This window comes from Trichechus manatus, unplaced genomic scaffold (genome assembly GCF_000243295.1).
Source record: "Trichechus manatus latirostris isolate Lorelei unplaced genomic scaffold, TriManLat1.0 scaffold00087, whole genome shotgun sequence".
NCBI lineage: Eukaryota > Metazoa > Chordata > Mammalia > Sirenia > Trichechidae > Trichechus > Trichechus manatus.
In genome coordinates this window covers 7,459,207-7,473,431 of record NW_004444023.1, presented here as the reverse complement: position 1 = coordinate 7,473,431, position 14,225 = coordinate 7,459,207, and the positions used below count along the sequence as shown (strand labels likewise).

General features: G+C 42.1%; 1 protein-coding gene across 1 annotated transcript; it reads right to left on the bottom strand.

Annotated features, from left to right (window-relative positions):
- Positions 1 to 406: 406 nt before the first annotated feature.
- LOC101348957 (zinc finger protein 613-like) lies at positions 407 to 13,543 on the bottom strand. The gene is made up of 5 exons (XM_012557061.2): positions 13,535 to 13,543; positions 7,508 to 7,634; positions 7,149 to 7,252; positions 1,684 to 2,097; positions 407 to 1,008 (listed from the first exon to the last, which is right to left on the bottom strand). The coding sequence occupies exons 1-5, from the start codon at positions 13,541 to 13,543 to the stop codon at positions 427 to 429; spliced, it is 1,236 nt and encodes a 411-aa protein (XP_012412515.1). The 3' UTR covers positions 407 to 426.
- Between the last annotated feature and the right edge of the window lie 682 nt (positions 13,544 to 14,225).

Here is a 14,225-nt window from a genome sequence, read left to right as displayed (position 1 = left end):
GGTTTTCGATCGTTCCTTAACACTGATGTGGGGAAACTGAACTCATCTACATGTGCTCCAAATTCCACCAATCCAATATTACCCTTTTGCAACCAACCACCTCTCATGGCTTTTGTCATTTATAGCAACATTCAAGACACTGATTATCTTTTCGGTTTTTGAAATTTACACTTTTATTTCTTCCACTGAGATTAACTCACACTTTCATTCATTTTATTGGCACAACAACTGAAGTGTATGTGTTTGTATTAACATCATATTATGTCATGATATCCAAATACATATTTATGTAGGATGACTGTATCAGGCATTCCCAGTCTCTGCATTCATATGATTTCCCTCAGGATACACTTTGTAGCTGTACAATGAGATATAAATTTTTGCTCAACCCTCTTCTCCAGTGTTTCTCACTTTATTGTACTTGTTTTATGTGACATAAAGGATGAGGTAAGTGATCACTGAAGGCTCTTCCACATTTGCTGTATTCGTAAGGTTTCTCTCCTGTACAAACTCTCTGTCATCTCCTGTGGGTTCACATCTGGCAAAAGGCTGTCCCTCAAGGACTATGTTCTTATTTGTTAGACACTCAGAGGTGTTTACCGATGTCTGACCTGCCACAGAAGGCATCTCTGTAGTCACTGTATTAACAGGGCTTTTCTCCTGCTGGAGATCAGTGGTATGTGACTTGATGTGACTCGCTGTGGAAGGGTCTTCCACATTCATTGAATCTACACATTTCTCTCTAGTGTGTATTCTTTTATGTGATAAAAGGCAAGACACGGAGGCAAAAGTTTTCAAACACTCATTGCAGCCATATGGAGTCTCTCCTGTATGAAATCTTTTATGATCAATGAGCTTTTCCTTCTTGTCAAAGCTCTTCTCACATTCACTGCATTTAAAGGGTTTCTCGCCTTTGTGAATTTTCTGATGTTTAATAAGATTTGACTTCTGAGAATATGATTTTCCATATTCATTGTATATAAAGGAACTCATTCCTGGGTGACATTTCTGAGGTTCTGTGAGGCACAGCTTTTGACTGAAGGCTTTACCACATTCACTGCATACATACAGTTTCTTACCAGCATGAATTCTCTGATGATGAGTGAGATGTCTTCTATAGATGAAGCCTTTTCCACATGTACTGCAAATATAGGGTTTCTTTCCAGTATGACTTACCTGATGAACAGTGAGATCTCTTTTACAGATGAAGCCTTTTCCACATTCACTGCATGTATAAGGTTTCTCTCCAGTATGAATTCTCTGATGAACAGTGAGATCTCCCTTCTGGATGAAACCTTTTCCACAAGAACTGCATACGAAGGGTTTCTCTCTAGTGTGAATTCACTGATGAATTATGAAATTTCCCTTCTGGTTAAAGCCTTTTCCACATTCACTGCACATAAAGGGTTTCTCTCCAGTATGAATTCGCTGATGAATAGTGAAATGTGTCTTCTGCACAAAGCCTTTTCCACACTCATGGCATGTATATGGTTTCTCTGCCATATGAGTTTTCTGATGTTTATTGAGGTGTGATTTATGGAGATAGGCTTTGTCACATTCCATGCATTTGTATGGTTTTTGTCCTTTATGAGTTGTGTGATAATGTTCACTGAGCTTGAATTTTTTAAAGAAGGCTTCCTCACATAGATTGCATCTATAAGGTTCCTCTCCTGTATGAATGACCTGCTGCTCAGTGAGCAATGACTTCCTCATGAAGGCTTTCCCACATTCACTGCATACATGAGCTTTCTGTATTTTGTAAGTTTTCCAACACTTAATGATTTGGAAGTCAGTGCTGCTGGATTTTTGACTCTCAAGAAATTGCATTTCAGTACAAAATTGCTTCTGGTCAGCATGGAGAAAGGTTTTCTCATCTCCTTTAGGCTCATCACTTCTGCTCTGATTGACTGCTGGTGAAGTTATATTTGACTTCATAGCCTTCTCATGCAAGTCAAACATAGCATGATTTTCCCTTAAAGGAAAATGATTTTTGTGCCGATGAACAATATTTTCCAATGCATTATGTTCACTGCGTTGTTCCATGCTGTCCAACCTGCTTTCATTTTGTTGGTGCCCAAGCAGATGATCATCAACTTTCTTGACTTCGAGGAAAGAAGAGAACAATGAATCCTGCCATCGTCTTGATTCAGAATGAAGCCATTTTAAAAAAATGCATTGCTGTAAGGTTGATCTTTATTGATAACTCTCTTGTATGAGTTTAAATAATATACCATGCTTAATGTTCCTTGCACACTGATAGAAATACAATAATATAAAGAACCCAAACAGAAAAACAATTAGTATAGAAACAAGCTTAGATAATACATAATAAATGAATACACATGTGGCTGCTTCTTAAATAAGTCCTTGTAAAATACGTAGATAATATAAAATATAAGCAAGTCACTGTGACCCACAGACCACAGAGGTTGTAAGGCAGCCTCCTGATCCCAACTGGTGAAGGACAGGTTCATTCACTCAACAAATCCTTACTCAAAGACAACTATTCACCAGGCATAGTTGAATATGTAGAAAATGCAGAATGTTACATATGCGGGAAAATACTTTTCACAGCTACATAGTAAAGATTTGGGGATTCACAAACGTATTCCTTATGTTTATGGAGCCTACATCTAGTTTTATAAAGAACTGAAAAAAGGCAGAGAAAGCCATAAAGAACATAGTTGCAGACTATGAAAAGTTTTTATGAGAGGCTAGCAAGGGGTGGCAGAAATGAGGATACGTTTTGAAGGAAGAGAAGGTTCACTAATGAATTCATTGTTGCCGGGGGTAGTAAAGAGAGTGAGGAATAAAGGGTAGCTACTAAGTATTTCATCTGAGCCACGGAGTAGCAGTGTCTTTTCATGAGATGAGGAATACCATTAATGTATGGAATACTCAAGAGAATATTCTCAAGCACATTAACTTCAAAATGATTATTACATCTCGAAGTACAGAAATGAAGAAATCTGAAAGACGAACAAACCTTGACTAGAAGTAACAATTTGGAAAACTTTTGTATTTAACTACGATTTAAGGACAGAGGACAGAATAAGATTATGTTCAGAGAACATGTACAGTAAAAGAAGATGAACATCCAGGTTTCAATCATTCTAACATTTAGAGCTTTGGAACCGGAAAACTGTCCTGAGGACTGAAGTGAGTACAGATGTAATATTTACAATGAACTAAGAGAAGGATTAGAATCAGTGTAGAATCAGGAACTAAATTTGGCTTTTGTCTTTGGTCCGTTAAAAGATTAAAAATAAATAAATAAACCTATTGCCTTTGAGTCCATTACAACTCAGAGTAACCGTATAGGACAGAGTACAACCGCCCCATAGGATTTTCAAGGCTGTAATTCTTATCGAAGCACACTGCCACATCTTTATCTTGCAGAGCTGCTGGTGGGTTAAAACCACCAACCTTTCAGTTAGCAGCAGGGCGCTTAACCACGATATTACCAGGGCTCCTCCCCTGAAAGACAGCGCTTGGAATTTTCCAGCAATCAAGGTGCCCTTGTTTTTTATAACAGGCAAAATCTTCAAATGTGTTGAAATGATTCAACTACAAAGGTATACCTGTTAACTAGCCTGAAGAGTCAAGGGCATCTGACGCAATCAATCATGCATATTCACTTTTTCAATCGATGATGCATATGCAATGAGGCCCAAATCATGGGTATGAAATTAAGCCAGCAACAGGACACGAAAAAGGAAGTTCAAGGCTTCCTGGACTGCAGAGAACATTCATGCATGAGATAAGGTGGACATCCCTGGATACAATGGAAGTGTCAAGCTGTGACCTCTCCCAGACCACGCCTGAGGTGTCTCTTCGTTTGTATCCACTCTGGTTGTAATAAATGGCTAATTGTAAGCATGAGGAGCCCTATAGTGCAGCAGTTAAGCTCTCAGCTGCTAACAGAAAGGTCGGTTGTTCGAACCCACTAGCCACTATGCAGAAAAGTGATGTAGCAGTCTGCTTCTCTAAAGATTTACAGCCTTGGAAACCCTATGGGGAAATTCTACTCTGTCCTATAGGATTGCTGTGGGTCAGAATCAACTCAATGGCAAAGGGATTGGTTTGGTTTGGAACTGTAAGTACAGGTAATGTCTGTGAATTCTATGAGGCTTTCTATAGAATTAACTAATACAAATGGACAATAAGCCTGCAAGGCTGGTTGTTTGCCTTTTAGGCAGTCAGAGGACAGAGTCATTCTAACTTGTACACTCTAACAGAGCTCAGGGTGGTTAACTCTGAGAAGGGCTATACAGGCTGTTGATCAGAAGGACTGCATCCTAATTTGTGTATTTTGAATTGTCTCAGAATTGCCAGGCACAGAAGACCTATTCCCACGCAGCCAGGAAAAGAGAGGACTTGGCCTCGGGAATCCATGGATGAGATGACCTGGCCCTGGGCAGTCAGTGGCGAGAGGATTTGATTCTGGGTCGCTAGAGAGGAGAATGTGCCATGTGGGTGGCTTACAACAACGATAATGCAGATGTGGTAAGGTGGGAATTAGCTTCATGCTGATCCGTACCACAGTTACCAATAAAGGCAGGATTTTTCTTACTTGACCCCTGTTTAGTGCAGTTAGGACAATTAGTAAATATACAAAGGAATTCAATTAAAGTAGTGTGGTGTAATAGGCTCCTTTAGGTAGTTCGCTCTTACACATGGCCTTTCTGGCCCTGGGTTTATAATTCTGCCAGAAATGATTGGCTGGAACCACAATCTTACAGGGGATTGGTTAGTCTATTATGCAAATAAGGTATGTAAAACCACCCAACAGGAATGAATGACTTATTTATAAAAGCAGCGAGTTGACAGCTGGTTTCAGAGAGAGGCAGGTAGAGAGAGACAGACAGAGGAAGGGTACCTCCTAAAAGAGCTGTAACATAGGTCAAGAAGCTGTACCACTGAAGACAGCGAGATAGCATGAGACATCTGCAGTGGATTTGCAATAGAGTTGAGCATCTAAGGGCAGGATGCTTGCTGGCAGAGTCGGGGGACTCCAGGCACTTGTTGGCAGAGCCAAAAGAGCTGTAACACTTGCCGAGCAGGGCAGACTCCCAGAGAGGCCCGACAGTAGGAATGGCTAAGAGAAGGGCTACCTGCCTGCAGGCACTGTGAAAGAAGGAGTTGAGAGCTATCTTGGTTGGAAGCTGTCCTGGTTGAAGAACTCTATGGTGTCTCCTGAGTTGTGTATTGTTACTTCCAAGTTGATTCTAACCCCATGTTTGTAGATTGTTAATTCACCAATAAACCACATAATTGTGAGAGCCGTGCAGTGAATTACTTAATATGGCCCTACAATCCGTAGTCTTTGTGACACTTGGAACCGCAACGGCAATGGAGGCGGCGTCTACAATGAGACGAGAAGGTACAGAGATAAGCAATCATGGATGGTGGCAGCTGAGTGTAAAGGCCAAACCCTGGCCAGGACAAGTAACACTCTGAAGGACAGGGCACTATCTGCAAGCGGCTGCCTGAAGCGGAGGGTGTGCCACTCAGGGAGTACTGCAACAAGAGGTGTCCTGAAGCCAGCCTAGACTTGTGGCCAGCCTAGAGTAGCTAGACTCACCCAAGAACAGGGACCATCTGAGAGCTATCCTGGAGCAGGCCAGGAGGACCTGGAAGCCAGCTGAGAAGACAGTTGATAGGGGGCCCCACTGAGTGACATCACAGAATAGTTCCTGGTTGAAAGTTTTCTTGGTTGATGAGAGTGAACATCTGTTTCAGGGAGAGTAAGCGAATACCCTTGAGATGTTGAGGTACTCTGCAGGAAACACTTGCAAACCTCGTCCCATGCATTTCTTTGTTTATATACATATTTGTTATATTAAAAACTGTTATTGCAGATATGGTGTTTCCGTGATTTCTCTGTGACCACTGCAATGCATTAGCAAACCCATTAGAAAAAGAGAGTGCTGAAGAAGAATGGCTTGTGTCAGAAATAATGTACAAGTGGGGAATTTGGGATATATTTGATCTCAGCCTCATAGGAACCAGCTTTGGCTGATTTTTAGTCAGAGTTATCATTTCAGTAGACATGAGTTATGATTTGGTTTATGATACAACTCAAAATGTAGGATGTTAATGTTTTTTTCTAGTTAAAAAATCATCAGGAAGAGCAGAGACCTTTAAAGAAGACAGCCTGCAGGCAGGAAATATTAAAGGTTATTACAGGATGACCAGGATTTCAGATTTACAGTACTAAAGGATAAACTAAACTGATAGGAGTTTTCTTGCTAGGAAGAGGATCCTCATTCCTTGCAGATATTGGGAACTCATAGGGAAGTTTTGTGAAGATGAGTAAAATATACACAAAAAAGTCTGTTAGACACTTTCAAAAAAAGAGAAAAAAAATAAACCCGTTGCTGTCGAGTCAATTCCTACTCAGAGTGACCCTATAGGACAGGGTAGAACTGTCCCATAGAGTTTCCAAGGAGCACCTAGTGGATTCAAACTGCTGACCTTTTGGTTAGCAGACGAACTCTTATCCACTACGCCACCAGGGTTTCCAAACACTTTCAAGGGAGATGTAAATTTGACAGACTCCTCTAAGAAACAGAAGATTAACTCATTAGAATGAAGGAAACATGAAAGGGTTAGGAGAACAAATGAGAAAATGGAAATCAGAACTTTTGGAGAACTCAGTATGGGAGAAGACAGAGCAAAGGAAGCAGATAGAAGCATAATGAGAGATCAGTTTAGTGTGGGGAAAAACATCCAAGGTAGTGTTGGATGCAAGTATGGGAAATTCATATTACTCAATGGCAGAGGAGGATGCCGTACTCTGAGGCATCTATTCAAAGTTCTCTCTTAGGAGAGAAGACTGGAAGGTGGAATTTCACAATAAGGGAGGTAGAAGGATATGAAGAAGGGAAAGATTTGAGAATCCTAGGAAAAATAAAACTATGCAGCCAAAATTAACAAAATGTTGATCAAATAAACAGGGATCTGATCTCAGAAGAGGTAGAGGAGTATATTTCTCTAAATGCCTAGGAAAAAACAAAAGAGGTATCAACATGGGGAGAGATACATGTGGAAGCACTTTTATGTAGCCCCAGACACCCATCACAGATGTGATGCCTTCTCTCACTTGAACGTGACTTCCAAAGCCTTCTCCCCTTACCGCTTTTCACTTGCCTACCTGAAAAGATTCCATGATGGCTTTCCTCTGATACATTCCATGGTTGTTTTCCTTGTTCCAACCTGGAGAGCGCATGTGGTTTGCTAACTTGATACCCTGTTCATGGGAAATCACAGAATCTTAGATTCACCAAATTGGCCTTGGGTTTGTGAAGACTGCAGCATCTTGTATTAAAAAAAAAATTTTGAAACGTACAAATTAATGGTTTTTCTGTAAGGAGTAGGGAGAATATACTTATTTAACTAGAGATAGAGAGTGGACTGAGCATCCGCCACTTTAGAGCACCACAGACAGTCCAAAGAGTTCAACAGCTGAAAAAGGAAAGGCCAATGACAGGAGATTTGTCCTCACCAATGGACACCAGGTTGCGATAGTTCTCCAACAACATGTCCCAGTATAGTTTCTTCTGAGCAGGGTCCAAGAGCCGCCACTCCTCCAAGGTGAACTCCATAGCCACATCGTTGAATGTCAGTGATTCCTGTATTAAGAGGATCCTCTTTAATGAAGTAATTTCCATTTGATGGTTTGAATGAAATGTGAGGGAAATTGTTCTGCTCATGTCCTCTATATAAGCTGCTGCATCTACATACCTAGGGTTTTTTTGTTTTAATATCTTATAGAAAAAAGCAAAATCCTCACAAAATATCCTGAATATGTACATTCAATAATGTATTGACTCATAAAATTAGAATTTTTTATAATTTGTAGCAGTGAAATAGTCTTCCGAAACTAGAAAAATCTCATATTTATACATATATATGTATACATATATATACAGGTGTCCCCACTTTTAGAAAGTTCACTTTACTCCACTTCATTTTATGAAAGACCTAAATTAGTACCTGTTTTCGCTTCCCAAAAGAAATCCAAAGAGGATTTTCCCCTTTATGAAAAAAGACAAAAAGTAGAAATAGCATTCAGCATTTGTTTTCAAATGATTTGTTAAAGAAGGCAGAATGCACTTGGAGCAGTGAGAGTGGCATTGTCAAGCTCCTTCCCCAGGAACCACACTCAACAACTCAGCATGAAGTCGCCATAGCTTTGAGCTGTGTCTAGGAGCATCTGTGCTTTATCTCCATTTATTTTGTGCATCCCTTAGCAAGATGTGTCCTGAGATATTTTTTGGGTTTGACAATGCTCAAAAAATTTTCCCATATAAATTAATGGTAATTGCCTCTTCGCTTTATGCCATTCTGGCTTACGAAAACTTTCATAGGAATGCTCTACTTTCAGATAGTGGTGGAAATCTGTATTATACACACACACACACACACACACACACACATATATACACACACATACATACACACATACACACACACAAGCATACCTTGGCGATATTGGGGGTTCAATTCCAGACCACCAGAATAAAGCAAATACAGCAATAAACCAAGTTGCAAGAATTTTTCGGTTTCCCAGTGCATATAAAAGTTATGCTTACATTATACTGTAGCTATTAACTGTGTAATAGCGTTACGTATAAAAAATCAATTTACATACCTTAATTAAAAATACTTTATTGCTAGAAAGTTCTAATCATCATCTGGGCCTTCAGCAAGTCGTAATCATTTTGCTGGTGGAGTGTCCTGCCTCGATGCTGATGGCTGCTGACTGATCAGGGTGGTGGTTGCTGAAGTTTGGGCTGACTGTGGCAATTTCTTAAAACAAGACAACAGTGAAGTTTGCAGCATCGAGGGGCCAGAGAAAGGTGTGCTTGTGGGACAGCTGTGAAGAGGCTGTCTTGATGGAAGAACTGTATCCTGAGTGGGCCTGAACATGAATTGCTGTTCCCTGTTATTTCCATAATAAACCCCATAATCATGAGTACTGTTTGTAAGCTCTGTGTGGCCATGACAATGAATTATCGAACTCAGCAGAGGAGTGCCATGGGAAGCATGGTTGGTGTCAGAACTGGCAAAGATGGCAGAGAGAGAAGGTGTGTCTGACCTCTGCCTCATAGGAATCAGCCTTGGGCTGTTGATCTTGGTCCACCTTCACCCTTCTGAAGTTAGAGGAGAACAGATGCCACCCCCATACCATTTTTACAGTTGGTGCCAGAAGCGGGATTTGTTGCAATGGCTCCAAACTCATGGAAGCATGGGACTTCGTAAAAGAAAGAACCAAGGGAGTTGGGAAGTGAAATTTTTTCTTCTTAGATGGTTAGTTTGGTTGTTGTTACCTGTAATGGCTGAAAGGAAAGCTATGTTGCAGCTGAGGGGACAAAAACCACTTCTGTTATGGCCTGGGAGCCCTGGTGGCACAGTGGTTATGTGTTCAGCTGCTAATCAAAAGGCTGGCAGTTCAAATTCGCCAGCAGCTCCTTGGAAACCCTATGGGGCAGTTCTACTCTGTCCTATAGGGTCCCTATGAGTTGGAATTGACAAGATGGCAATGGGTTGGGTATGGCTTGGGGTAAAAGTCAGACCAGATAAACAAGATGATTGACAGGGGTCCAGGGTCTGCTGGTTCCACCCAGCCAGAAGCCCAAGGCTGTATGCATACAAATGGGAAGACTGTCAAGGGGTGGAGAAGAGAAGCAGCAACTGGAATGTTTCAAAATGGGTTATGTGTTTCTTTGAATGTACTCTGGATACTGACTGTTTCTCCTACCTAGTATTGTAAAGCAGATGTAAATGTATGATAGAAATGAATATTCAGTATCACAGATTACAGACAGCATGTAACTCTACCTTCAGGCAATACTTGATTGGATATGCTAAAAGGGAAACTATGATTTGCCTGAGGAAAAAGAGGCTTTTTGTTTCAAGCCCTGTGTATAGAGTAGGGGCTTAGGGTAAAAACCCAGAATTTACATTTGAAAAGACATGCAGAACCACTCAGAACTGCTGAGATTAACAGAAGATTCCCATTTGAAGGAAGGACCTGCAGGGGGAAAAAAAAAAAAAAAGACTGTTTAGCTTTTTTAATTTCCAGTAGGCAACTTGTTAGCCTTGGGTCACTGAGGCAGGAAGAGTCAGTGCTCATCAGAAGCAACCCCCTTCCAGGACTGGAAGTTAAAGGGAGCTGGGGAGCAGACAGCTTGCTATGCTTGCTCACAGTAACCAGCTGTGTCTACTCAATTAGTGGAAGTGGGGGAGGGGGAAGTGCAGCAATGAAGAGACAGGCTGAGTATGGACATGTTCCATTGGCACCCGTTGACGCAGCCCACAGGGGCTAGTCATGAAAGAGAGAGAGAGGGAGAGTTCACTGCTCAGAAGTAAAAGGTGTTGTGGACTCCTGAGTTCACAGATGGAACCTGTTGACCTAGTCCAAGTGGGACTGGGATTGGAAAGAGAGAGAAGGGGCTTGCTGGTCTGAAGTGCCAGGAGGTGTGTGTGAACTCTCAAGCCTAAGGCTGCTACCCAGTGCGACTTAGCTTGGATGGCTAGGGATGAGCTGACCAGAACTCCACCAAGTGAAGAGAAAGATCGTTTGACACTGTGAGCTGGTGTACATTGCTGCAATTTGATGGCTTGCTCTGGACTGGACTTTGCTTATGGATACAGATGCTCAAAGTTTCAACCGGAACAGAAAATTTTTCAAGACCAAGGAACATGCTTGTCTCCTTAGAGTACTGGTTTGATATGGAAGGACAAATTAAGAATTGGCTGTCTTCTAGGTCAATGGGCATAACAAAGTTTATTAAGAAAATGATCTGCATCCTACTTTGGTGAGTGGCGTCTGGAGTCTTAAAAGCTGGCGAGCGGCCATCTAAGATGCATCAATTGGTTCCAACCCACCTGGAGTAAAGGACAATGAAGAACACCAAAGATACAAGGAAAGTATTAGCCCAAGAGACAGAAAGGGCCACATAAACCAGAGACTGCATCAGCCTGAGGTCAGAAGAACTAGATGATACCCAGCTACCACCAATCATGACCCTGACAGGGAACACAATAGAGCGTCCCTAATGGAGTAGGAGAAAAGTGGGGTGCAGAACTCAAATTCTAGTAAAAAGACCAGACTTAATGGTCTGACTGAGACTGGAGGAACCCCAGAAAGCATGGCCCCCAGACTCTCTGCCAAGCCAGAACTAAAACCATTCCCAAGGCCAACTCTTCAGACAAAGATTAGACTGGACTATAAGACATAAAATGATACTTGCGAAGAGTGTGCTTCTTAGCTCAAATAGATACATGAGACTAAATGGGTAGCTCCTGTCTGGAGGTGAGATGAGAAGGCAGAGAGGGTCAGGAGCTGGTTGAATGGATACAGGGGTGGAAAGGAGGAGTGTGCTGTCACAGTATAGGCAGAGCAACTAGGGTCATATAACAATATATGTATAAAATTTTTGTATGAGAGACTAACTTGAATTGTAAACTTTCACTTAAAGTACAAAAAAAAAGTTTGGTACAATTCACCTTTTGAGGGGGGAATTGGCTGTCTAAAATGGGTGGAGATAAAGGGATGAAGTGGGTGGCTTACATGCTTTCGTGGCCATGCGTACACTCGAAATGCTGGGGCCAAGGGAGGATCCCCACTGAATAGATTCCTCTTTTCCTGATGGGACGGGGGAAGAGAGAATGGGAGAATATGCTGATAGGACTATATGATTCATTTGTGAGTGTTCATTGTTAACAGGGTTAACTGCGATTGTACAAACTGTAATTGTTGAAGCTTAAATGTGAAAGTGTGGACTAAGGGGGAGGCCACTGCTGGACTGTTATGCTGATACCTTGTGAGGCTCAGACCAAGGGAATAATCTTCTATCAGTTAAACTTTATTGGACACCAGAAAGGGTGAAGCTGAGATGGCTTCTGAAGAACATGAGCAGATTAGATGAATACCTGTAGCAGACTTAAATAGCTGGTACCTGAGTAATCTCATCCTGAGGACTCTTTTGCTCTATTGAAGGACTAATTGTTAATGACTGTTTTGGACTGCTAAATGATCAAGAGGGGAAAGTTAATCCTTCAAGTATGAAAGGGTCTGTGACTAGAAAAGCCACTGCAAGATCATGTTTATGGAGCCTTTCTCACCATGGTCTTGTAACTCCCACCCAAGTGATTAGGTGGGACTGTGCAAATAGGGTAATTGAGGCCCACCAAGGGGACTGTTCAGTTTTGCCATCCTGCTAGGCTTAAAAGACAGCCAATTCCTGAGCAGGAGGAGGATTTCACCACCACCAAGGAAGAATAGCCAGGACTTTTGGACCCGGGATCCCTGCACTGACAAGCTCCTGGAACCAGGGGACCAAGAGAAACAGAGAGAGCTGCAACACTGAAGATGGTGAGAATCAGTGGCAGAGAAATGGTGGCAGGAGACCAGCAGGAGAGACTGACAGGAGATGGCGCAGGAGGCTTACCAGCCCACAGTGTGAGAATGCTGAGTGCCTTTGGGCCGAGGCTGACTGGTGTAGTGGGGAGCCTCTGGGCACTTATTGGCAGAGCTAAAAGAGCTGTGTAACACTTGACTGAGCAGGGCAGAGGCCAAGGGGCCAGAGAGAGGTGTGCCTGCAACAGGTCTGGGAATAAGCTGTCCTGACGGAAGAACTGTATCCTGAGCATTCCTGAACCTGAATCGTAACTGTTACTTCCCTAATAAACTCCACAATCGTGAGTATTGTCTGTGAGTTGTGTGTGTTCATTGCAATGAATCATCAAACTCAGGAGAGAAGTAGAGATTTCCGTGGGAGGGACAGGTGGTGTCACAATTGGTAAAGATGGCAGAAGGATAAGGCTTGTCTGAAATCTGCATCACAGCAATCAGTCCTGGGCTGTTGATCTTGATTCTCCTTCCAAATTGTGAAGTTGGAGGAGGTGAGAGGCTGCTGCCATGCCATTTTTACATGCAATAAAGCAAAGTACAATCAAATGAGGTATGCCTGTACATACATACACATACACATACACACTTACAAACATACAGACATACATACATATTACACACACATATATGTATATATGTTAACAGACAACTTAACAGCGTATGAAATACACTAGAGTGGTATTAGTAAACTGTAATCTAGAATTGAAATGATCAAAATCTAGCAGAGAGTGGGACAATATAAAGGAGAGATTAGGAAACATGGATAGAGTGAGAATGTCTAACATATGCTGCGATGCAATGAATTACTTAATGTGGCCCTTTAGCCATGGTCTTTGTGACTGATACACAATGATTGGGTGGGACTATGCAAATAAGGTATATGGGACCTGTGACAGTAAGGGTTATGTGTTAAGTTGGTTAGGCCGTGATTCCCAGTATTGTGTGGTTGTCTTCCATTTTATGTGTGGTGTGTCTTGGGTCACAGGCTTGCAGGAGGGCATGACTCAAGTCCCACACTTAATGAAGTTATTCCTCTCCCTGGGGTGTGGCCTGCATCTAAGGTCCATGTGCCCTGGTGGGGTTCTCTCTTTCTGCATCTGGACCTCTCACCTGGTTCATGATCGTCTAACTTCCGGTTCTTGGGACTTGAGCCAGAGTCCTGCTGTCTGATCTGCAGGTTCTGGGATTCGCTGGCCTCTGTTTCCTCAAGGCTCGGTAGCCTATCGTCTGACCTAATTTGCCATCTTCCACAGCCTTGTAAGCCAGCAGCCTGTGGTCTCAGCTGCCAGTTTCAGTTCGTCAGCCCCTGCAACCACATGGATCGAGAGAAGCCTATGCCTGACCCACGGATTTGGGAATTGCCAACCTCCACAATCGTGAGCCATTTCCTTGACAGTTTGTGAGTTCTGTTAGACTTTGAAGCAAACTATGGAACCCAAAGATGGGAGGGACACTACTGAGATGAGAAGGAGCAGTTGATGTTAAAGATGATGGAGTGGTTAAGCCATTTGGAAAAGTTGCATGTTTAACCTCTGCCTCACAGGAACCAGCTTTGTACTGATCCTACTAAAAGAAATTATTTATTTAGTTGGTGTCAGAATGGTAGGTTTCACTGCAATGGCCTAGACTCACTAGAATATATGGTTTTGCAGAAAAGGGGATAAATAGAAGAATGAGAAACTTGGTTTCTGGATGAGATAAACAACATCCATGATTGAATCAGCTGTTACACTGCAATCAGTTACCCAAGGAAAAAGCTATTCATGGGGTTTAGGAGAGGTGGATCTAACTCCTGAGGAAT

Excerpts from the sequence above, each read along its gene's own strand:
- LOC101348957 (XM_012557061.2), bottom strand. Across the intron at positions 2,098-7,148 it reads GAATCTTTTCAGGTAGGCAA|AAAGTTGATGATCATCTGCT; the intron begins GTGAAAAGCGGT and ends CTCGAAGTCAAG. Across the intron at positions 1,009-1,683 it reads CATTGCTCACTGAGCAGCAG|AAATGTCACCCAGGAATGAG; the intron begins GTCATTCATACA and ends ACAGAACCTCAG.